General features: G+C 33.7%; 1 protein-coding gene across 1 annotated transcript in view; it reads right to left on the bottom strand.

The window, feature by feature from the left end:
- LOC129224786 (neuropeptide Y receptor type 5-like) overlaps nucleotides 1-23,579 on the bottom strand; it is a 64,906-nt gene extending 41,327 nt beyond the window's left edge. Inside the window, exon 1 of the mRNA XM_054859333.1 lies at nucleotides 23,381-23,579. Within this exon, the coding sequence (XP_054715308.1) occupies nucleotides 23,381-23,579 (199 nt within the window). The remainder of the gene's footprint in view (nucleotides 1-23,380) is intronic.
- Between the last annotated feature and the right edge of the window lie 2,915 nt (nucleotides 23,580-26,494).

Below are 26,494 nucleotides of genomic sequence, written 5' to 3'. Positions count from 1 at the left end.
CTGCGGACACTCGCTGTTTAGCTAAATTTCTTTTTTCTACCGGTTTGTTAGCCCTCTCAGCTTCAATGATTTGACATCTGCCTCCAGCTCGGTTATTCACTAAACCAGACTGATGAGTTCTAAGACTGATGAGTCTTCGAGTTCACCTAGTGATGCAAGGAATAGTGATTTGACCGAATACCGAATACTCGGTCACAAACTAGGCCGTACATTCGGCTGATCGGGTGTCCAATAGTTAATTTGTCTTCACATAAAAACAAAGCACAGGTTGCATTTAAAACATAATTTTGAATGGGTAATTGTTCAATATAGATTATCAAATATTTTAAAAAATAATTTGGAGTATTTTTTTAAGTGATAATATTATTTAAAAATTACAAAAATATTTGTAGAAAAAATTACCAGAAAGAAGAATATATTTCTTTAATAGCATTTCTTAGAGTCCTATGTTTCAGTTTTTAAAAGTATTTTTTTTCTATTAGATACTTCTATTACATTCTTATTATTTCATGAAGCTTCTCAGACAAAAAATTAAAAAATATTCTATTAGGCTCTTATCATTTGAAAAATTTCTCATTCAAAAAAGAAAAAAAAAAAAAAAGAAAATAAATTAACTGCAAAAGGATTCAACATGGAATTGCAATCACGCATATACATTCACAAAATTAGCAGTAATAAACCAAATTTAACTATAAGAAAATTTACTCTCTGAACTTATTCCAAAAGAAAAAATATAATTATGTTTAGATTAATAATACAGAGTTTATTGATGTAGGTACCATGAAAATTAGTCTTGAATAAAAGAAGGAGAAGCAATTTTTCTCATTCAAAGATCATGAACACCATTATGCATTGCAACTGCTTTTGCAGAATGTTCAAATTATTCTACAACAAAATTCAGGTGGAGGACACAGAAATTAAAATTAGTTACGTGGGTAAATATATCAGCGTAAAACCAGCATAAGAGTCGGAACAAAATATTTCTATCATAATTGTTTCACTATCTCAAGCACAAAATTCCTTTTAGGAATATATTAATGAAATTGCTAACCAACGACAAAGTGAAACTTCAGTAGAAACGTGGGTTCAATACGAAATAAAAGAAATTGACTTATCTTCCCAGAATTGTGGTTTGAATGAAGAAATTGGTCTTTATAGTGATGGAAAATGAATTCCCTAAAATTTCTCCAATGACCAGAAAGTACCTTTCAGAACCCTGGGCTTCATTACATGTACCAAATGTAATGTACATTTCTTTTTAAAATCTGGTAACTTTTTATGAGAAAAGAGAGAGAGAGAGAGAGAGAGAGAGAGAGAGTAAAAAAACCTATCGACTAAAAATGCTAATTTTTTTTCATAATATCATGATCTGGGTTTGCACAGCAAAAAGCTTTGTTCTATGATCCTCAACAGTAAACATTACAAATAATATTTTTTTAAATGTTGTGTAAGAAATTATAACATTAATGAATATTTTCTCATTTTAAATTGTCATATTTACTAAGCAAAAATTGAAAAGATTGGGAGAAAAAACTCATTTATATCATTCTATTCAATTTTTATGCGTATTTTATTTTGAAGGAGAAGAAAAACTAGCCAATGCTTCGTATATGAGTTATGTTTACATTTTATCTACTTGAATTCTTTATGTATTAGAGATAGTTTCATAATATAAAATAAACATCAACGTATCAACTTTCCTAATATGCCAGAAAAAGTATTTTGTTTTTCAGCTTTACCTGAAAATTTTGTATAGATTTACTCTATGTGTTAATAGATAGTGATGATTTGTAGTACTACAAAGATTGTCAGTTGCCTTACTTGTTGATTGAGTACCCTTCAAAAATGACTATGAACTATAGCATAAAAAGGTTGCATTTTAAGTACCCATTATATATATAAACATAATAAGATTAAATAACATTTTACGAAACTTTTAATGCGAAAAAAAAATACATTTTTTGCACAGTATTTGACCGAGGCCAAATATTAACTTAGGCATTCGTCGAAGGGGCTGAAGAGGCCGAAGATTCTGCTTCGGACAAAATATTCGTTGCAACACGAGAAGACACTTGGTAAAATAAAATTCCAAGTAAAGTTTCGCATCGAAGAGAGCCCAGGAGCGTGTACCTGGTGTGAAAATTGAACTCCCAAATTCTCCACGCTAAAGTTCTCCAAATAAACACGAAGAGACAAAATTTACTGTGAAATAGGAAGAGGCAATTTTGACGAGACTCTTTTGTAAAAACGAATACCACATTTTTGCCTGATGGTTATAAAACGGCTTGTTGATAGCGCTTTATTATAAGTTAGGCTTTCTGATTACGATAAATCACTATCTAGGAAATTTTTACTATCCTACATAGAAAAACGCAGGTTTGGCCTCGTTGGTCCACATGACCCTATTTGGAGCGCCCACCTTATTACTAAACTAAATTAGAATAAACCATCATATTGTGAACACAGCAGAAAAGTAACTTTATAGCTAACAAAAGGAAGTTGTTAGAATATTTTATCTAATTCTGTTGAGAGAGAAGAGAAGGGTTCGGTCTATTCTTGAGTAGGGTGGGCCGAAAAAACTTTTTTTGGAAATCTGTTTTTGGATAGTGCGGAAAAGTTGCTATATGGGCCCGTTATTACCCATAAAAAATTTCGCTAAATTTGTTTAATATTTAGCCGGCGCTATTTGACCTTGAAAAACTGAAGAAAAGGGCAAAAATGCACTTTTTTCAAAAAACTAAATAAATAAAATGGGGGGGGGGGGGTTAAAAATGAAAGTTTGAAGCTAGTTTCAGCAAACATTAGAAGTATCTGTCAGTGAATTAGTTGAAATCCTCAAAGACTTTTATACATTTCGTAGAATATTTAGCTACGCTCCTTTAAGACTGACACATGGGAAAAATGAAAAAAAAAAAAATAAATAAATAAAGTAGTTTCAAAATAAGTAAATACTGAAATGTTACGCAATACGTTACTTAGAAAAAACAGTGAAAATTCAATCAATTTTATGCGACATTTGTAAGCCAATTTTAAAAAATGCACACACTCAAATAAAAAATAGTTACATAAGATGCTAATTTTTTAATCTTCGGTTCCAATTGTTTCTCCTGGATAATAAACGGCGCTCAACTGCTTCTATTATTCCTAAGATTATGTTATAACTATTTTATATATGTTTGACAAATAGAGCCCTTGAGTATTAAAAAAATGTGAATCCTCTGAAGTCTTTTAAACGGGAGCCGGACATTTCGAATGTCATTGCATTATCTTTGTTTTGGTATACAACACGACTGTTATGTAGAAACGCGCGAAAAAGAAAGTAACGCGAGCAAGCACAAGTAGTCTTCTATTTGGACCTGGAAAAGATTTGTCTCCTCCCGATGTTTTATTTCTTCCAACATATGAGGACATTATCAGATGTTATCAAATCACCAAGATGCAAATAAAGGGAGAAGGAAGTAAGCAACCATCTTCAGCAAGTGTGGCCGCTGTAGTTGCAAAAAAAGTTATTGATATTTGGGGGTGTGCTTCCCTTCCCCTTGTTTCGATAAGAAGAGTGATTACCATGATTTTATCTTATTATTCTAAATATAATAGTGAATAGCGCAACAAAAAATGCTAAAAATATAAAGACGCAACTTTTACAATCAAAGCTTAGGCAAATTTAAAGCAGAGGCTACGACTTTGTTTGACGTTTGTGCCTGCAAATGCGCAGATTTATATTCGTGTAATTGCAGAAAAAAAGCAAAAGTAACTGATAGAGAAAAACAATTTCTAATTGATCAAAGGACAGTAAGAAAAATGGCTATTGGAAAAGTGGATAAGGTAACAAATAATGCATATTTCGCTCATTCTGAACAGCTACTGTTGACAATGTTGTTTGACTCAAGAAAATACATTCGGGAATTAGCTGTTAGGTGCATTCTGAACTCTAGAAATAAGAAGATGAAGAGCTGGATGGTTACGATTTTTTAAGCGTCCTAAACTCAATTTTGAAGCCATTGATAATGTTGATTTAGTTCATTGGGCAAACTGTGTTGCAACAGAGCCACCTCTTACAAAGCATCTAAAAGACCAGCAATTGAAAGAAATGTGCAAAGAACAGCCTACAGAGTTCACTTTCGAGAAATTTCCCTGTCACACGCAAGCTGTGGAACGTTGTGTGAAACTAAAAACCGAAGCTGCAATAAAAGTTCGTGGTGAAACTGCACGAGATGGATACATTCGTCCCAAACTTCAAGCTAGGAAAGAACTTCCATCATTTGATAACAAGGGACAATATTATTCCAAAAAATAATATTCATTATGCATGAGGTATTATAAATCAAATTTGAAGATTTCTTTTTCAAAATTTTACTATCTTTATATGTAATTCTAGAAAATGTATGATATTATTGCGTGATAATAATTACTAAGATTAAGCCAGTTGTCTAAGATGTTCTGGGATGTAGTCTTTCTTTTTAACAAGAGAACTTAAGTTAAAGTGAACCCTGGGGAGACAATCTGCAGGATTCAAGCAGCATTGAAGCAAGTTGGGTTCAACTTTACAATTAGACAGCTTACATTAAAGTGCTATTTAATTAATTAGTCTATGATTTAATTTTGAAAAATAATTTTCACAATGGTTTTTTAAAAACTTCAATATTTCTTCATTTTTCTCCAATTTTTTGATGTCCGAAAGGAGCGGTTAAATACTCATTAAAATCAATGAAACATTTTATGGGCTCGAACTGGCTCATTATATAACATTTTCGGTGCATTTCAGCAAAATATTTGGAATTTAGTTTTTAGCCTACTTTCCTAGTAAAAGTCAGAAAAATAAGAAAAAAGCATGAAAGAAGGCTTAATGCATCTTAAAAATATCGTGAAAAACAAAAAAAAGTCAAAAATAAATAAAATAATTAAATGAATATTGAAAAATTAAAAATTGGAAAGTAGGGTATTGAGATGGGGAAAAATGTCTGTCGGTCTGTCTGTCTGTCTGTCTGTCGGTCTGTCTGTCTGTCGGTCTGTCTGTCTGTCGGTCTGTCTGTCTGTCGGTCTGTCTGTCGGTCTGTCTGTCTGTCCCCCCCTAATAACTTTTGAATGAATAGTCCGATTCGAACAAACTTTTTCTTGTTCGAAAGATCTCGGCGAGGACACCTCATTCCCATATTTCACTTTTTGATTTGAACTATTTTTTGTTCAATTTTGAACAGTTCAAAAAAACTTAACATTAGCGCCTACGGGGAAATTCAAAGCAATTCCGAACTGTGAGGCGAATTTGCTTCAAACAAACTTTGTAGGAAAAAGCTTTTGATAAAAAAACTTGTATATAAGATATCTTTTTGATTTGAACAATTTTCCGTTCAATTTTGAACAGTTCAAATCCCTTAACATTAGCGCCTACGGGGAAACTGAAAGTCAATGTAGATTCCGTACTTGAAGGCGGATTTACTTCAAACAAACTTTGTTGGAAATAGCTCTTGACGACCAACTCCCGACTCCGACTCCGAGAATTTAGGGGGACCTGACACTGACTCTGACTCCTGTTCCCGACAATTAATCGGACTCCGACTCCCCGACTTCGACTCTGACTTCGTAGCTTTGGCAAACATTTATACACGGAGGACAAATGACTGACTCCGATTCTTGGATATTTGACTCCGACTCTTTTATCCCAAAATGAGATTGACTCCGACTCCGACTCCGCTGCTGTGGTTTTAACTGTGAAATAATTATTGTTGATATGATTTGTTTTTATTTTCACGCTAAAGTTTTAATTTAGGTATTTAGTTTTCGGTGAATAAACTCGTAAAATATGCGCAGACGATTTTTTTTTTTTTTGACAATGAAAATTATTTCTTTAAGTTGACATTTTATTGTTTTTTTTTTTATTTTGGTAAGTGCATTAATTCGTTTAAAAAATTATTTTCGGCAACAGGGGAAAAAGAAACGATTTTTTTTATATGATGTATTTATTTTAATGAACTTATTATTATTTTTTCGTTTTGAAAGCTGTTAAAAAATTTTTTTTAATGGAAAGAAGTGTATTAGCTGCTTTGTTTAAAAGGTGCTGCTATTTTATTTGTTCGTTTTTTTGAAGAAAAGTAAGGAATATTTTATTCCTAGAAATCAGCTTAAAATATTAAAAAATATATGTTTGAAAAAATTTGCGATTTTAGCTATTTTTGAGAATATTGATCAGGTACTAGAAAGTAGTATGGGTACACGGGAAAGTAGGCTCGTCTAGTTCTAGACGGAACTTCTTGTTATATAACATTTTCGGTGCATTTCAGCAAAATATTTGGAATTTAGTTTTTTAAAAGAAATTTCGACAAAAATTCATTTTTCTCATTTTTTTCAGTTTTTTAGTGTCAAATAGCGCCGGCTAGATATTTTTTAATATCCAAGAAATTGTTTGTGAGGGCTAACTAGCTCATCACGCAACTTTTGCGCGCTATCCAAAAATTGATTTCGAAAAAAAACTTTTCGGCTTTTTTCGGCCCACCCTATTCTTGAGTATGGTTTCCCAATTTGTTGTTGCGCTTCCAAAACCAACCTTAAGAAGTTAGAACTTGTTCAATTAAGTGCTGCTCGCATTATCATTGGTTTGAGACATAGTTGTCCTTCTGAAATCGTTCTTTATGAGGCTGACCTGCAGCCACTTCATACTAGAAGACAAGCTGGTCTTGTTGAATACTACAATAAACTCTCTAGTTATGACTCCGAGAACAAGACCTGGAATAATCATCAAAGGTTAAAGAGAAACAGCCCTCTCAATCTGCCCGCCTCTCTACAGCTGCCTAATTGTAAAGTTGAACCCAACTTGCTTCAATGCTGCTTGAATCCTGCAGATTGTCTCCCCAGGGTTCACTTTAACTTAAGTTCTCTTGTTAAAAAGAAAGACTACATCCCAGAACATCTTAGACAACTGGCTTTAGGAAACCTAGATCACATTCCTAACAATGCCATCAGACTTTTTATTGACGTTAGTAAAATTGACAGCGTTGCAGGTATTGGCATATTTATACAGACTCCTCATGCTAACTTGACTCTTTCTCATCGTAACCCTGATCACTGCTCCGTCTTCAGAAGTGAATTGATTGCAACAGATCTTGGACTAGAAGCTATTCTTTCTGAGGAGGATTATGGGTGACTTATGGATACTGTCTGACGGTCGTAGTTCTCTCCACCATCTTAGTAATTGGCTTCTTTTGGGCAACAAGACCAGCAACTCCATCTTACTTATGTTAAAGCTCATTTATCTTAATCATGATGTTCATTTGCAATGGATACCCTCTCATGTCAACATACACGGGAACGAAATGGCCGATAATCTTGTTAAGGAGGGTCGCAGGATTCCAACAACTCCATCATCCACACTTACCTTTATGGAGTTATACTCCCGAGAAAAATAAAAAATCTTGGAGCAGTGGACCCCAGCCCCCCCCCCCCTCCACTTATGATTGGTACAAGGGATCAAAACCGGGTTTGTCCGTTGTCCCTTGGCCTCCCGTGTGACAGACGTGCCTGAACTGCTCACTCAAGACTTGCTAGTGGTCACATCAAGTGACTCACTTAACCACAAAACTTTCACCACCTGCACCAAGTGCCTAAGTCTCCAGTTCACATTTTGGATTGCATGGGAGTCCCCAGTGAGGATCTTTATAGCAATCTCCTTTTGGTCTTCGACTTCTTTACAGTAAACGGGATCGTTGATCTTGTCTGAGTCCGTCAGACAGTGAGGATAAGCAACAGCAACAACAACATATATTTCTGTCAGTCACTTGCGGTTTTTAGCACTTTTTTTAAATTTTTTATCTTTTCACTACCATTTCATTTTTGATTGTACAATAGGGTAGGCCAAAAAACACATTTTTTTTTCTAATCAATTTCAAATAGCATGGAAAACTTGCGCATTGGCATCCTAATAACGGGAAAAATTATTAACAAATTTTTCAATAACTTTTGAAATCACACAAAAGTCCTCAAGTTGGGAAAAAATAGAAAAAATCGGTAATTTGTAATTACGTATATTTTTTCAAAAAATAATTTACTTCATTTCTAACAGCATAAAAATACACTTTGTAATTACTGAAATGTATAGAACAAACTCGGGGACAGAATGTCGATCATTTGAATTCGCGCAGAAAGCCTTAAAAAAACATTTTAAAAGTAAAAATTATATTATTTCAAAAACTTTTAGGCTGACATAAAGCTATAGAAATATTCTATTAAACATCCGTTTTAATGTTTTACAAACATTTTCTACTGAAATGACTCAGGACTCACCATGTGCAGGATCGTCATTTCAAATTTTTCCGTGGGGGGTGGGGGCGGGGTCAAAAGGTGCAAATTCAATGGAAGTTTCAGCGGAAAATAACAAAAATCACGACCACTCAAATGTAAATGCATTTATCAAAGCCGTGGTGGGGAGCAATGGACCACCACCTGACCCCCGGTGGGCAGCAAGTCGAGCCTCCCCCCAACCTCACCACCTACCCTGTCAACCAACCAATTTCGATGTGGTTCATTATGCTGAGGTTCTTTAAATTCTGGATTCTTATCAAATGTTCTTGATCTGATTGTTATTTACTATGAAAACCTTCTTGGTTTTCACGCTTGGGGCATTTCCTTCAGCTTTTGTCACAAGTTTTGCTTATCTCTACCGATCGAGTGTGGTATCAAATATTCAAGTTATGGCAGGGCTTTGGCTTTCAATGAATATCAAACATCCATTTAATGATTTACTTAATTTTCCACCGGGTTAAATTGACTCAGGAATCACCACGTGGCGGTAGCAGCAAGTCGAATTCTCCCCCCCCCCACACACACCCTACCCAACCAATTTGTGTGTGATTTTTCTGTTGAAGTTCTTTAAGTTTTGACTTAATATCAAAATTTTCATCAAAGATCTTTATCTCAATATTGTCTACTTATAAAATCATTTGAGTTTTCATACTCACAAAATTTTTCACTAGTCTCTGTCACAAGTTTTACACATCTCTCCAACTGACTGAGTATGGCACGGAAGTTTCACCTTTTCATTTTATTGGTTTATTGGGTAGGTTGGAGAGTTGGACTCGACCTGGTGCCACCGTCGCCTGTTTAGGCTCGTCATTTAGGAGGTCAGAGGGTGGTCCATTGCCTCCACCACAACTTTGAGAAATAAATGTATCTACATTTGGGTGGGCGTGATTTTTGCTGTTTTCCGTTGAAACTTCCATTGAATTTGCACCTTTCGACCCCCCCCCCCCACCCCGGAGAAATTTGAAATGATAAGCCTGCATGTGGTGAGTCCTGAGTCATTTCAGCATAATAGAAATTTATGTAAAACATTAAAACGGAAATTTAACAGTATATTTTTATTGCTTTAAGCACCTTAAGAATTTTTTAAATAATATAACTTTTACTTTAAAAATGGTATTTTGAGGCTTTCTGCGCCAATTCAAAGGATCGATAATGTGTCCCTAAGTTTTTTCTATACATTCCAGTAATTACAATGTGTGTGTGTTTTTTTTTTTTGTATTAGAAATGAAGTAAATTATTTTTTGAGAAATTGCCGATTTTTTCTATTTTTCTCAACTTGAGGGCTCTTGCGCGAATTCAAAAGTTATTTAAATTTTTTAAAACTATTTTTCCCGTTTTTAGGATGCCAATGCGCACGTTCTCCGCGCCATTAGAAATTGATTAGGAAAAAAAAGTGTTTTTCGATCCACCCTATTGTACACCGTGCACGTTTCAGGCAGTCATCATAACCAGTCTATAAACATTATATAGTCGAGAGATGGCTTCGTAGTATAGTTATCATCCACACACTTTAAAAGACATATAAAATTTCAAAATATTTCATTCTTTTCTAATAACATGGGCAAAGATAGAAAAGGAAAGAAAATTAGAAACCAATAACTGTTGTTCTCAATTATTATGCTTCTTTTTTTTAAATGCATCTGTTTTTCAGAAAACAATTTCCGAATTTGCTTTAAATTTGTGATATTGTCACTAATCGTGCTTTTCGATTTGATCATTTAACAAATCACCGATCCACCACACGGATCAGCTCCTTGGACCGGATGTGGCCCTCGGGCAGTAGTTTGGAAACCCTTGTTCTAAGCATTGATTTTCATTGTTGGACAAAGGCTCATCAGCGTGACTTTCACTACCAGTTTACTTCGTAATTTGGCTTCCAGAACTTGTTATGTTTTCTTTTTTTTTCTTCAGTTACTGTTATATCTTTCCACCTATTGGCAAAACTTTTCCTGCACACAATTGGAGAGAAAACATCGAATTTTGTTTTAACATTAAGTACATTTTTCTTTAATAAAATATTTACACAAAAAAGAAACATAAAATATAAAACTTTTAGTCTTCAAAACGTAAGCTATCATCTTGCAGTTAAGAAGTAAAACCGTAGAGTTTGTGTTTTGAATGATGAAAAGAACTGAAGATCTATCGATAATAATTTTGCTGTTTTTGATTTTTCGTAGTTTCATCCCCCCGGGGGCAATCTTTAAGGAAAAAAAAATCAGTTTGATATCAATAAAAAAAGTTTGTTCTACTATTCAAATATGAAAAAATATGAAGACTACGTGAATCCATTTACTTCGTTTTGGAGTTTCTTCTGCTTACTTGCACCCCACACTATAAGCAAGGGTGAGAAGAGGGGGCGCTACTACAGTCCTGAAGCAGACTCAGAGTCGGAAATCCTATGTCATCCACATACGGTTTGAATATTCACTTATTTTTTTCTCAATTATTGAAATATAAATGAAAGAACTAGACTTTGACATACAACTTTAGCAAGTAAAAACAAAATGTCTGCTCTTTAGTTTTTACTATAAACTACTACTAATAGTTTTTACTAATTTTTGCATATTTCTTTTATTTTATAACTATAAACATTAATCAGCATCCTCATATATACATAATAGCGAATTCACACACTGTAAAAACGATTCAGAAACGTTCCTGGAAAATAATGTGCAGCTGATGTGCACAATATCTGCCAGTAACATATCTTGCAAATTCCAGGAACTTTTTCCGATAAAATTCAGTAACCGTCCTGATATTATCTTAGAAGCTTCCTGAAAAATTCAGAACTCTTCCCGTTTAAAACCAGTTTTGTCCGTGGAAATAATATCGTAGCATCATTCTTATTTATCAAGGAAGTTAAAAGTGCATTATTGCAAACATGGCCAAAGCTATGCCAGAATTGCAAGTAAGTAACGAGAATTTTACTTGCCTGCAAATCTTGCAGAGCAATGCAGTCCACACTTTTTCGCTCCCTTTCGGAGTTTAATTAGCATGGACGGGCCATACTTGAAGTAAAGCCGATACACTTGATAAATACGCTCAATTAATCTTTAAACTGGGAGCTAAAAATATTTTTTACAACAGTGAAAAGTCTGCATTCTTGCGACTTGTAGCAATTCAGGAAACGTCAAGCATACTTAATTTTTCCAGGAAGTGGATAAAAACCATTAAAATCCCGAAACGTGACACGGAAATACCCAGTAACGTTTCGGAATTTTTTTACAGTGCAGCTCGAGTAACGCTTACGTCATCAACAATGAAACTCGCGCCACAGCATGATAATTCGATAATATTTTTTGGTAATTTTTGACATGCAGGGAAGTGCTTTATTTTGTCAAGCCAGAACTGGATCTGGTAACTTAACTGTTTTACTGGTAAGACTAATTTTACGAGAATACAGAAACGAAAAATTGGTCAACGGCTAACGCTATCTACTGGCATTTAGGGTTAAACCACTCGAGTTAGGGTTAAAATTTCAGCTATCAAAAAATCATCTAACAGGCAATTGCTTCGTTTAATTGTAGAAGCGATTTTCACCCGTCATACCCTGACGAGCAATTTTCTTGTTTAAAATAATGCTCGAACTAAACTCGAAAAAGGTAAAAAACAGATAACTGAAAAAAAACATAAAATGTGCATGCTTTAGTGAATCTAATAAAATAAGAATCAGCTTAAGCTATTTTATGAGTAATTTTCATTAAAACGTACTATTTTAGTATGAGTTATATATATATTTTTTGATATTTCTATTGCATATTAATAATATTTTGTCTCCTCATATCTATTATTCCGATAGCATAAGCAAGTTAATATTACTTCTCTGTTAAAAATTGACTGAAATATAAGAACTCGTTATTATAATAAAGAGTTTTTTTTTTAGAGGTAGAAAACTTTAGGTTCAAATAAAACACAGTTAAATGTTTTTAATTGCCATGAATGTTGCTTTATTCGAAAGATGATTCTTTGCCATTTTTATTTAAATATAATTTTTGGCATATGGCTACCTCGGCTGGCTCGGAGAAAGTCCAATTTTCTCCCTTTTTGCAGCAATAGAGGTCGTATGTCAGTGATAAGGTGGCCAATGTTCTCTTCCAAGGCGTCAATTGTCTGTGGCTTATCGGTGCAGACCAGAGACTCCACATAGCCCACAAAAAGTAGTCCAACGGCGTTAAATCGCATGATCTTGCAGGCCAATTCACGGGTCCATTATGCAAAATTATTCGTTCACCGAACGTTTCTTTCAATAAATCAATTGTGACGCGTGCTGTGTGGCATGTTGCAACGCCTTGTTGTCTATTCATGATGAAATGGCAAACCGAACTGAACACAAAACAAGGGACAGCTATCAAAATGCCACACATATCAAACAGTGTTGCCAACTTAAAGTTCTATACCTCTAAAAAAAAACAACCTTTACAATCGTTTTCCAAAATTAAAGCACATCTACAGGCAATTGCTTCGTTTAAATATAAAAGCAATTTTCACCCGTCATACCTTTACGGGCGATTTTCTAGTTATATAATATCTCCCAATTTCTAGAACTTTGTATCGGTAGAGTTTTTTTTTTTTTGAAAGGTTTTATTGCACGGAATCCAATAATTTTCTTTGAAGCTTAATAAATAGATCTTCAGGCGATGTCAAGAACACTCGGGTTTCAGCTCCCTTTCTTTGTGCCAGCAGGCGAAAGTTTACACTTATTGTCATTTACAGTGGCCCACTCATCGGCCATTTATAGAAGAAGGCATTCTGTTTCGCTTTTCTAAGAATTATTGACTACAATTGGCTGCGTAAATCCACTTATTCAAGCCCGGCTACGGATATATTGATTTAGTTATTTCAGTAAGGTTTTTTTCGCGTTTAAGATTTCATTTAATGCTGAACGTAAACACAAAACTGTTGAGTTTTGTGTGTTAAAAAGGGGAAAATGGAATAAATGTAATTACTGTAAAAAATGTTTTTGTGTGTTAAGTATTTAACGAACTACGGGTAATATATAAATCAGAGCACAAACTAGTCAGTAAAATATATACTATTATGGGAATCAAATAATAAAAATTTGTGTTCTAGAAATCATATCAAATATATGCTTGTCTGCTGCTTTTCAACCAATTATTTAAGAGAAGAACGTGTGATGCTAAGAAAAGTTTCTTTAATTTCATGCATTTATTACTAGTTTACTTACATTGAATTGCTAATCTCTAAAAAAGAGTACTAAAAGAAAAAAAAATGCCTGTTGTAAAGACACACGATAGAAGTGAAACTTTTATCATTTTTGTTTTCACATTCTGAACTGTAACTTCTCCCAGACGTTTTCTCTCACGTCACGCTCTTATTCTTTTTGCGCCTGACTGCGCGTGACATATTTACAACAAAATTTTATGTTCCAATGAACAAAATAGATTAAAAACAACGAGAAAACTGGACAATACTGGAAATCCACGTTTTAATGGTTGCCAAAAAACAATGAAAACGAATACCTAGTATTTATAAAGTTTATTTTGTTTATAAAATGCTGAACTTAAGCAATGTGGAATATGGTTTTAAACGGATAACGTGACTGGAATTAAATAAATTTTTGAGAACATGCCTAATTTGAAAAGTTTAAAGTGCCCCAAACCAACAAATATAGTCTGCTCGCTTGAAATTAATTCCTTAAATAAAACAAACATTGTAAATACTTTTACTTTTTTGGCATGAATTAAAAAGCGGAAGTATATTAACTTTATAATTACTATTCATTTTACTTAATAATTACTATTCAACGTATGACGCGAGGAAAACTTCCAAGCGCTGCCTTCTACTGCAGGTCAAAAGGTAAACAAAGACAGCTGTAGGTCTAGAAAAAAACGGTTGTTTAACCAAGAAGCCGGAACAAATTCTTATCTTAAACCTTCATGATGGTGATGATGATGAATTCCTAATCGTAGTCTTGTTTCCAAAATTCTACTTTCTAATATAATTTCGGTTCAACAAAATTTGAAAGGTTCAAAAACCTTTTACTTAACATTTTACTTAATAATTACTATTCAACGTATGAAGCGAGGAACATTTCCTAGAGCTGCCTTCTACTACAGGTTAAAAGGTAAACAAAGACAATGGAGGCCTAGAAAAAACGATGGTTTATTTCAAGAGCCCCATGCCAGAAGAGAACCAAGAAGCCAGAACAGGTTCTTAGCCTAGTTCTTTTATGATGGTGATGATGATAAATTGCTAAACGTAGTCTTTTTCCCGAAATTCTACTTTCTGATATAATTTCGGTTTAACATAGATTTGAAAGGTTCAAAAACTTTTTACTTAACATTTTACTTAATAATTACTATTCAACGTATGAAATGAGGAAAACTTCCTAGAGCTGCCTTCCACTACAGGTCGAAAGGTAAACAAAGACAATGGAGGCCTAGAAAAAACGATGGAATAACCAAGAAGCCGGAACAGGTTCTTAGCCAAGTCTTTCACAATGGTGATAATGATGAATTACTAAGCGTAGTCTTTTTTCCGAATTTCTACTGTCTAATATAATTTCGGTTTAACACAGATTTGAAATGTTCAAAAATCTTTGGTAAGCAACTTCATGGACGGCAGCACATCTCTTTTATCTTCGAACAAATGGGTGAGTCTCGAAGTGATGAACTTCACTATGAAGAATTTTCCCCAAGAAATGTATGAAAATACCCATACTTCGGTTTCAAACATCGAATTCAGTTATTGAACAGCTCAAAAAAAAAAAAAAAAGTCTGAGTTCAAATTTTAATGCTATACCTGTACAATTACAGCAATTGAAGAAAAAAAATGCTTTTACGAAAGTTCTGAAATTTTGAATCTGCTTTTAAAAGTAGTAAATCTCAACATGGCATCAGAAAGCCCTTTGTATTTATAACATTAAAATCGAGAGACTCGAGGTATTATTTTAGGAATTCCAAATAAAATTTCAAAACCGTAAATCTATGAAAGCAGCTCACATTGTTTGAAAGAAGACGTTTCATACAACCAAATCGTAAAGTGTAAATACTACAATTCATGACAGTACAGAGAAAAATATTTTTTACTGTTTTAGTATAGTAAACCAATGTATTTTCTCGAAACCATTTTCTATGCATTTTTTTTAAATTACAATTTCTCAAAAAAATGTACGGTTTTTATTTATAAAATGCACTTTCTTTAAGCAAAAAAAAAAAAAGATCCAGTCCATTTAAGTCAACTGGGAAAAAATTAAGCGGAAAATTGAAAGGAATTAACTATATTACCAGGTTTTTTTTAAAAAAAATTCGGGTTAATTAATCGAAACAAAAAAAAAAAAAAAAACAAGTATTCAGTTTTTTGAAAACAGGTAGAGATACTTAAAAAATTGAAGTGCATTGAGCATTAAAATTCTTTTCTGAAAGTGAAAACGTTAGTTAACAATCCAAACAAGGAGATTAAATATAATCAGATTAATGAAACTTGCTTGAAAGAAATGATGCGTTTTTTTCAAATACTGTTTTTAATGTTGCTTTTCAATGCCTATCGATGCGTGAAATTAAACTCTAATGATTTTTTTCTGAAGCTTAATCTGCATCATTTTCGGAAATGACTTTCTACACTTACACTTAACTTAATAAGCTTCTATAAAAATGAAAATTTAACGAATGTGTTTGATTTTTGAACGTAAGTTTTGAAGTTCGATAAACTCGATGGCTAATATCTTCAGCTAATTAAATATGCAATTACACTTTTCTTCGCAGAAAAATGTTCTTACAGTGTATCTGAAAAGAAAAGTTTGAAAAGGCGTGAAGCTTAACAAAATTCCTAACGAAATACTTTTTTTAAAAATCAGAACTTGAAACCTTCACTGTATGGAAAACATATCATGTAGAATAAAACAACTTCAAAAATTTATTAATCTGTTAATGAAAACTAATTAAAATAAACTTCCGTAATCGCGTTTCTTTTCAAAGGGTCAGCCTTAATTGGATGTCTCACTTGCCAAATCGATTAAATCCATTAACTCCATAAAACAAAAAGTCGAGAAAAGTGATGAAGAAGATAGTGTTATCCATAGGAGTGAATAGGCACTAGTGTTACATTTTCTGCCATCACAGGGTCAGAAATGCACTGTACTGTGGAAAATTATTTGATTTGAAATGGCAACAGCCATTCAACGCTTCCTAGCATGAACTCGAATCAAGAGTTCAGTCGCCACTGAATCACCTTTCGATGATGTTGAAATTCGTTGCTTTTGATGTGACGAGAGTCACCCCCTTTTGATGGGACTTATGTTCCCAATTTTCGATATAAATAATGTGCACTGTATATACGTTTCAACTAACAGTTCTTAATTAAAATGTTTTTTCTAACCTTCAATTCGTTTGTCGATTTTTGAATTTGACGTGGCAAGTGTTTTACCCATTGAATCATTTTACGATATGGTGCATAGCGGCCGAAAAGTAACGCTTGCATTCAACTTTAGTTCGTTGCGTGTGACATTTGTTGATTTAGAAGACTTTCATATGGATTAGCACCTAGTGCGAAGACAACAAAAGGTAAGAGAGACATTTTTATTTTCCAAAATGGATTTCGAAAAGCTCAAGAAAAACCGAACTGTTATTAGAACAGCAGTCACGAAAATAACAAATACTATTGAAGGTTTAATTAAAGAAAATCAAATAGATTTAGAGACCCTAGAAGAGCTATTGAATCAATTGCATATTAAAGCAGAACTTTTAAAGAAAATTGATGAAGATATCGAACCGTTGTTAGAATTAGAAGAATACGAAAAAGAACTGATATCAGCATATGAATACGCTGAAAAGGTTTCGAATACAATATTTCGCGCTCAAAGAAAATTAAAGGAAATTAAATCCTCTAATAATAGCCAAGCAAACATAAGTTCGAACATGAGCGAGAAATTAATATACGAAACAAAACACGTGAAGCTTCCAAAATTGAACATTCAAAAGTTTTACGGTGATTGCACCCAATTTTATTCCTTTTACAACACTTTCAAAGTCTCGATTCATGAAAATGACACTCTTTCAAAAACTGAGAAATTTAACTACCTAAAAAGTTATTTAGGCGGCCCAGCAGCTAATGCAATTGCGGGTTTTGAAATTTCAAATGAAAATTACGACTCTGCGCTTCAAATATTAAAAGAACGATTCGGACAAAAAGACGTCATAATTAACAGCCATATGAACAAATTGCTTAACTTATCTCCTGTTTACAAAATTACCGACCTTCCAAAGTTAAAACGGATTCACAATGAAATAGAAGTTAACGTTCGGTGCCTTTCCGCTTTAGGATTGGAGTCGAATTCCTATTCTTCAATGCTGTTAGCAGTAGTATTGAAAATAATCCCCCATGAATTGGCATTGGAATATAATCGACAGAATAAGAAAACCTCTTGCGTTCCAGACATAAATCAATTCTTGAATTTCTTGCAAACAGAAATTTTAACAAGAGAACGAACTTATTCGTGTAGGTCGAAGCCATTTGAATCAAACAGTAGGAATAAAAATTCAGCTTTGTCTAATAGACAAGATAGCGCTTACATTTCCACCAGCGGTTTTTTCGTTGCTGCGAAGAATGGAAATGAAGCTTTCGCTGATAAGAAAACGGATAATTGTTTATTTTGCAAAAAAGAACACGATGTTCTCAACTGTCGCTTAAGTGTTGAAAAAAAGAGAAACGTATTGAAGAATCAAGGTAGATGCTTTTTGTGCCTTGGATTAAGACACCGTTTGAAAGATTGTTTATCGGGAAGGAATTGTAAGTACTGTTCCGGTAAACATAATGAAAATATTTGCTACAAGTTTAATAATTTAGCTAACGATAAATCTAATAAAGAATCTCTTATGGGCGATGGGACGGAAAATGTAATTTCTGCTGTATCGCATATGGGAAATAAAAATAGGACTCTTTTGCAAACGAGTTACGTGTTAGCAAAAAATGAAAACTTAGATTTGAACTGTGGTACACGCGTTTTACTGGATTGTGGTTCGATGCGTAGCTTTACCACGCAAAACATAGCTAATAAATTAAAATGCAAAGTACAAAGGAAAGAAAAATTGTCAGTGTACACATTTGGAAGTAAAACCCCGATCGAAAAATACTACGATGTCATCAAACTTACGTTAATCAACAGAAACTCTCCCGACTTAAAAATAGAAATTGAAGTGTTGGTTACCGACGAAATATCAGGATCGAATATTCCCCCTCCCGAAGTTGAAGACTTTAAGGGTATGAAACAGTTAAAAAATATGACACTCGCGGATTTTCCAGAAAGTAAAGAACCCATTACAATTTTAATTGGTGCTGATTATTATTATAACGTTGTAACGGGGAAATATTAAGCATTTGAGCAAAACACTAGTTGCAGTTGAAACAATTTTCGGTTGGTGTTTACAAGGGAAAAAGAGTGAAAATAACTTTTCCTTAATGATGAATGTAGTCGTAGAAAATAGCGCGATTTCAGAACAAATTCAGAAGTTTTGGGACTTAGAAACTTCAGGTCTTATTGATTCGAAACAAGATGCTGACCCAACAGAAAATGAAATCATGAGACAATTCGAGTCTCAGATCAAATATGAAAACAAAAGATATACAGTGGGGTTACCCTGGAAATTAGAAAAGCGGGATTTAAAAGATAATAGGAAGATAGCTGAAGAGAGATTTTCTAGACTTAGAAACAGATTTTATAGAAACCCTGAGTTGTATTTTGAATACAAAAAGGTGATAGATGACTATTTACGACAAAAAATTATTGAACCAGTTATTAACCCAGATGAGGAAGACGAAGTTAAATTTTACCTGCCCCACAGAGAAATAATTAGGAAAGATCGTGAGACGAGTAAATTGCGTATAGTTTTCGATGCCTCCTCTCATGATTCTAATTGTTTATCTTTAAATGACAGTCTTCATATAGGTCCAAATTTATATTCTGAAATATTTGATATTTTATTGAGATTTCGCTTTCACCCCATTGCTTATACAACGGACACCAAACAAGCAATTTTGCAAATTTCGCTCAAAGAAGAAGATCGAGATGTTACTCGTTTTTTCTTTACCGATGACCCCTCGGACGAATCTATTGCACCCCAGGTTTATAAATTTACTCGCGTTCTATTCGGCATCAGTAGCAGTTCGTTTTTATTGGCAGGAACTTTGAAATATCATCTGAAACAGTATACTGAAAAATATCCAGTGACTACAAAATTTTTAAATGATAATATTTATGTCGATGACATCATAGGTAGTCATGCATCTGTAGAGGAAGCCTTATCTCATACATTAGAGTCCATAGCAATTTTCGAAGGTGCTAGTTTGTCACTACACAAGTGGCGCACCAATTCGAAGACCCTACGCGAGTTATGGAAAAAACATGGAGTGATTTCGAGTGATAATGCCGAATCCCTCAAAGAAGAAAATATGACTTACAAAGTCTTGGGTATAGCATGGGACAACTTAAAGGACATTCGTTATTTTGATGTTGGAGATCTAGTCAAATTTGTTTCTAGAGGAACTGACACTAAACGATACGTGCTCCAGGTCTTAGGACGTATCTTTGATCCTATCGGAATTTTAGGTCCTTTTACAGTGAGAATTAAATGTTTGATGCAACAGATTTGGGCGTTACGTATTGATTGGGTTGACAGATTACCCGAAGATCTAAGTTCGTTATGGAGAAGCTGGTGCGAAGAAGTTCCTCAACTGACGGAAATTTCAATCCCACGCCACTATTTTTCCGAAAACCTAAATATTTATATCAAGACTCTTGAACTTCATTTCTTTTGTGACGCAAGTATGAAAGCATTTGGAACAGTTGCCTACATGCGTGTTTTATCTCGAAATGAAGACGTTCGAACGACCTTTGTAGCTTCTAAAAATAGAGTTGCTCCGATAAAATCTCTTACAATGCCTCGGCTGGAGCTCATGGCTGCAGTATTGTCAGCAAAATTAAGTTTTAATATTTTGAAATCCTTGAAACGTGACATTCCGTGCTATTTCTGGTCTGACTCGAAGATAACAATTTTTTGGATAAAAGGAAATCCTGAAAAATTCAAACCTTTTGTCAAGAATCGGATTGAAGAAATTCGAGAATTCACAGCACCTTCAGACTGGTTTTTTTTGCCCCAGAAAAGTCAACCCTTCAGACACCTTGTCGAGGGGAGCAAAAGTTTCTAAACTGCTAGAAGATCCAACCTGGCTGACAGGACCGCAGTGGCTAAAAAATTCTCCATAATACTGGCCGAAGTCAGAAAATGATGAAGCAATAAATACAGAAGAATTGGAATACACAAAGAAATCGGTCTTGTTGAATGTCTTGTTGAAGAAAAGGAAAATCCAATCAACATTACTAAATTTAGTAATATGGAGAAGTTGGAAAGGATTACAGCTTGGGTGAAGAAGTCGATCATGAAATTTAGAAAGATTTCTAATATAGGAAATATATTGACCGCTGCAGAATTAATAGAAGCTGAGAATCATCTCATAAGATTAGAACAGAAGATCTTTTTTAAAGAAGATTACGAATCCTTGAAGAATGGAGATCCGATTCAAAAAGACTCTGATTTGTTTAACTTTTTGCCATTCATGGATGAAAATGAAATTATCAGACTAGGAGGAAGATTAGAATTTGCTGAATTATCTACTGAAGAAAAACATCCTATTATTCTTCCAAAACGGTCCTGGCTGACATTTTTAATCGCGAGAAGAGAACATAAGAAAGTGATGCACGGTGGAACAGCTTGTACTTTAGCGCGAATTCGGCAACGTTTCTGGATTCCAAAGGAACGGCAATTAGTCAAGAGTGTAATCAAAAAGTGTCTAATCTGCCAAAAATATCTTTCGAAGGCTGCTAATCAAATTACAGCTCCGTTGCCGTTTGACAGAAGTAACACCACGCCTCCATTCTCAGTTTGCGGATTAGCTTTTGCGGGACTAATTTATGTGAAAATTTTTAAAGAGGTTCGAAAATCCTATATAGTTTTGTTTACCTGTGCGATTACTAGATCAATTCACCCTGAACTCGTTAGCGATATGACAACAGATTCCTTCGTATTGGCACTTCGAAGATTTTTAGCTAGAAGAGGAAACTGTAAGGTAATCTATTCGGATAACGCGAAAGCCTTTAAAAGGGCGAGAAAAGAAATAGAAGATTTATCAAAAATTATTTCTAACAAATTACTTTCGCAATTTCTAACTAAAGAAAGAATAGTTTGGAAAAATATAATTGAAAGGGCGGCTTGGTGAGGAGGTTTTTACGAGCGACTTGTGAAATCCGTAAAAGATTGCCTGCGGAAAATTGTAGGGAAAGCTTTATTAAATTTTGAAGAAATGTCTACATTGCTTACAGAAATAGAAACCGTCCTCAACTTGCGACCGCTAACTTACGTCTATAATGATAATAGTGAACCTTTGCCTTTGACACCAATGCACTTCCTAAATTTTGGACGAGAACCTCAATATCCTATCAATTTCGCTGAAATAGTAGAAAATGAATCGAAAAGATCTTCACTTTTGAAACAGAAAAAATATCAATCTCTTCTACTCCGGCAATTATGGATAAAATGGAAGCAGCAATATTTACTTGACCTCAGAACTGTTCACTCTTTGAATAATCCAAACAAACAACCGGCACTTAAAATAGGAGATGTAGTGCTCATCGAAGAGGATTCCAAAAACAAACTGCTTTGGAAACTCGGAAAAATTGAAAGAGCGTTTCTCGGACGGGATAATAACGTACGCTCATACGAAGTTAAAACTGCTTCTGGACTTTTGCGGAGAACGATACAACACTTGTATCCCTTGGAACTTTGAACTTTTGGAATTTGAACTCTATATTAATTTAAATTGAACATTTATTTATATTGATATTTTGTACTAACCTTTAAATTTGGTAATTAACAATATTTAGTATATTTCACTAACATTTTTAGGATTATATTTAATATTTGAAATTTGAAAATGTTTTGATTCATGCATATTTTTGATTTATTGATTTTGTGTATTTGAAATTTTGAAATTACGATTTTGTAATTAATACATTATTTGAAATTGAGATATTGATGAACTCTTGAAAGAGTTCATAGTGGGGAGTGTGTGGAAAATTATTTGATTTGAAATGGCAACAGCCATTCAACGCTTCCTAGCATGAACTCGAATCAAGAGTTCAGTCGCCACTGAATCACCTTTCGATGAATGTTGAAATTCGATGCTTTTGATGTGACGAGAGTCACCCCCTTTTGATGGGACTTATGTTCCCAATTTTCGATATAAATAATGTGCATTGTATATACGTTTCAACTAACAGTTCTTAATTAAAATGTTTTTTCTAACCTTCAATTCGTTTGTCGATTTTTGAATTTGACGTGGCAAGTGTTTTACCCATTGAATCATTTTACGATAGTACCAAAACTTTAATATAAATTCATTCTTAGCATTGATAAAGCATTATTAAAGCAGAAATGAGGATTTTTTTAAATTTTTTAAGTGGAGCTATTCTATTTGGCAATTCAGGCATCCAATTATCAAGATAATAACATATCATTTACGGCGCTTTAAATTAATAGTAATAAATTTAAGATAATACTACTAAAATTCTATTTTAAGAGAACATTTTCGTAACGCCGATCAAGACACTTTCAAAGTAAGTTTTCGAAGTAACATCAAGACACTTTCATGATGCTGATCAAGGCACTTGCAAAGTAACGTCAAGACTCTTTCGTAACGCCGATCAAGAAACTTTTAAAGTAAGTTTTCGAAGTAACATCAAGACACTTTCATGATGCTGATCAAGACACTTGCAAAGTAACGTCAAGACTCTTTCGTAACGCCGATCAAGAAACTTTCAATGTAACATCAAGACACTCTCGTAATGCCGATCAAGAAACTTTCAAAGTAACATCAAGACACTTTCGTTACGCCGATCAACGTACTTTCAAAGTAAGTTTTCAGAGTAACACTAAGACACTTTCATGACGCTGATCAAGACACTTTCAAATGGACATAAAGACACTTTCGTAACGCCGAAATAAACTGCACGAGAAATACATACATCCGAAATTAACACATTTTAAAATAGTTTAAGTTTATTACTGTTAAATATTACCTTCAAAAACATGATCACTCATGTGCTCTTCCAGGATGAGTACTGCTTGACTTATGTTGAAATTGAACACTTCCATTGTTGAGGCATTTTTACTTCCAGCAGCCAGTAATTCCATCTTTTGACGCTCCTGGAAGGTCACGTGAAATCCGGTTTGTGAAGAAGCAATTGCGGATGAGTTGTTGAAACTTTCCAGGTTCATCCTGTGCAGCGCTGGCACTGATAGGTATGTTGTCTAAACCTTTTATTGTATTTAAAAAAAAATACATTTTAGTTAAAGAGTATTAGGAATTCAATCAAACACTTGTTTTAGGATTCAAATAAACGTACATAAGATAAAGAGTCATTTGGGGTAACTTTGAGTTCCTTTTAAATTTGTTTTTAATAAATTGAATGTAAAAAAAGAAAAGGAAAGAAAAAGAAAAATAGAAGGCAAAGTGTTGTACCCTCCTTTCAAGATTGTGAAAAAAAAAATTGTACTCTTTACTTCACAAGAAAATGTTGGAAATATTGTATGGTCAGTTGAGAGAAAAATATACGCGGGATAAATGATGGCAAACTCTATTACCGTGATAGTGGTTATTTTGAAACTCTGTTACTGGTGAGTGAAGATTGGGCAATATATAGAAAACATTTTGAGAGTTTCGTGCGTTCCTAAACGATTTTGTAGATGCCATAATTGTTTGAAAATGACACTGAAATAAGTTTTTTTTTAAAGTTTTTTTTTAATTTTTAATTTAGGGATCTTGATCTCCCTATCCGACTTGTCTACAAATGGGAAGTCCCCTGGTTCCAATTAGTTTTATTATTTATCATATAGAAAGTTACTCTAAAAATATTTAGTATTGACTTCTCTTTTATTTTTACGTGCAATTCAGGTGTTTCCATTTTTCTCATATATGGTGAACTATGGGGTGAATGGAAATAACTAAGTTTATCAGTCTTCCTTTTTTTGAAAGATTAAATTTTAAAGTTTTTTTTTTCATTCTAATTGGGCTGCGTTAGATGATCTCTTTTATAGACCTAGTACGATCCTCCGATATGACATCCAGCGTTCATGTGTCACTATTAAGGCACTGATGTCAATGGCAAAGATAATTTTGCCGCCCAGTTTTCCACCGGATGGAGGTATCTAAGCTCTCTTTAATGCGAAACTGCACTAGGTATTTAATTTTGTAGAGGGTACTAAAAGCCAGACGAATACCCAATTGATCTTTTAAATGTCACATAATCATACGACATGGGCACTGACGATTTTCTGAGCTCGAAAATAAACCGAGTGGATACGTGACCCGCGGATCAGATCCCGGGACGAATGACGTATGTAGCTGAAACGCATTTCCACCACACCCACCATTAAAACATAATCTAAATTTAAGCGTATTTTATGTACATTTTCCGCAAAAATTAGTTTTCTGTTTGATTTTTCTTTTTGAATAATGTTATATTACATTTTGAAGAATTCAGGGGATTGCGAGCGACCTAGGGACCTCAGATTGAGTATGAGTGCTGTAGAATCTTTTAAGCTTTTTAACTGATTGTCCATATTGCGCTTATCTACCGACAACAAATTCATGGGGGCACCAGTTTCCACACAAAAAGAAGAGAAGGATTAAAATTTGAGACATTTAATTTCTGTTTGATCAAATAACCCCAAACAACTAATTGCATACTTCAACATTCAGCAGGGTAAGGTGGGGCAATTGTGATTTGGGGCAAATGTGACCAGGGTTTATTGTTCCGGTGATATTATTATTTACTGTATGAAATTACCTCAGTCTTATACCTAAAAATGTCTTATGTAACACTCAAAAGTATTTGAGATGCATATACATTACACTTTTTGATGGATGAAGTTTTCCTATTACATTACTTTTGAACATGGATTTCAGGTTTGTTGATTATCTACGAAGGTTTTCACTAAATTTTTAATTTTTGTTCTAAAAATATAATTTTGGATGGTTATTTATCCCAAATGATTAACATTTATTTTAACCTATTGTTGAGCGAGAACTGAAAAAAAAAATATTTAACCCGTTGCCGAAGGACAATAAGAAAGCCAGCTCTGCAATTTGTAATGAAATTTCCTACTGTGATATGTCAATTGAGAATAGATAAAACGCAGAGTCAGGGCCGGATTAGCCATAAAGCAGAAGTAGCAAATGCTACGGGCCCGGCGCCATGAGAAAAAATTCCAGAAAAAAAATTACTTTCTGCACTTTAATCCGTTCAAATTTATCTCTATCATTTTCTTTTTATTAGATCTAGCTTTTCTAAATGCTCAGGTAAAGTAAAAATCTTATTTTTTCGTTGGATTGCTTTCCAAAAATTTCTCTCAATCGAAGTTTTAAAAGCGCAATTTTAGATGATCTTTCTCAGTGGAAGGAGAAGAAGAAAAGTTTCAAAACTGACCAAAAAATTACAATTTTAGGCAATGTTTGGAGAACGGAGTATTGAGTTTTCTCTAGATATTTTTTTTTCTTTTTTTTTTTGAAAAATGATGTCAGTTTTAGGGTAACTAAAGAAATTTAAGGGAGTTAGGGGCCTAAAAATTTTAGCTATTCAAACCTAAAAAAAAGAAAGAAAATTTAGGTTGTTTGATAAGGGGTCTCCCATCTTTTTCACTCGCGGACCACATTGTCAATTTTTGGAGGCAAGACGGGCCAGTACAATACTATTTTAGCTCAGATGATCTATTTAGCACTATCTCCCCTCCACCCATACATAGCGAATATATATATATATATATATATATATATATATATATATATATATTTAAATTAAGCGCTCAGTGGTGGTTTTTGAAAATTTCTGGGCTTACTTCTAAGTTGCTATATTTCCTTATACATATTTACTACTAGCTAAATTAAATTACATTTTATGTGCCAATAAATCTCTAATAACTTTTTTTAATTCAATTAATGACGATTAAACATTTGGAAATAAATAAGAACACAACACGTGTAAAACGTTTAAAAACATTAAAAAAGTTAAACAATTAATGAGAAGATTGCATTTGTTTACCGCTAAAAATGTCAGTTAATTCGGAGACAAAATTCGTACTTCCGATAATTAAGAGAGATTTTAACTGTTCGTCCGATAAAGAAAATCTATATT

The sequence above is a fragment of the Uloborus diversus genome, chromosome 6, assembly GCF_026930045.1.
Source record: "Uloborus diversus isolate 005 chromosome 6, Udiv.v.3.1, whole genome shotgun sequence".
NCBI lineage: Eukaryota > Metazoa > Arthropoda > Arachnida > Araneae > Uloboridae > Uloborus > Uloborus diversus.
Note: the sequence above shows the minus strand (reverse complement) of the source record. Positions and strands in the feature narration are given on the sequence as shown.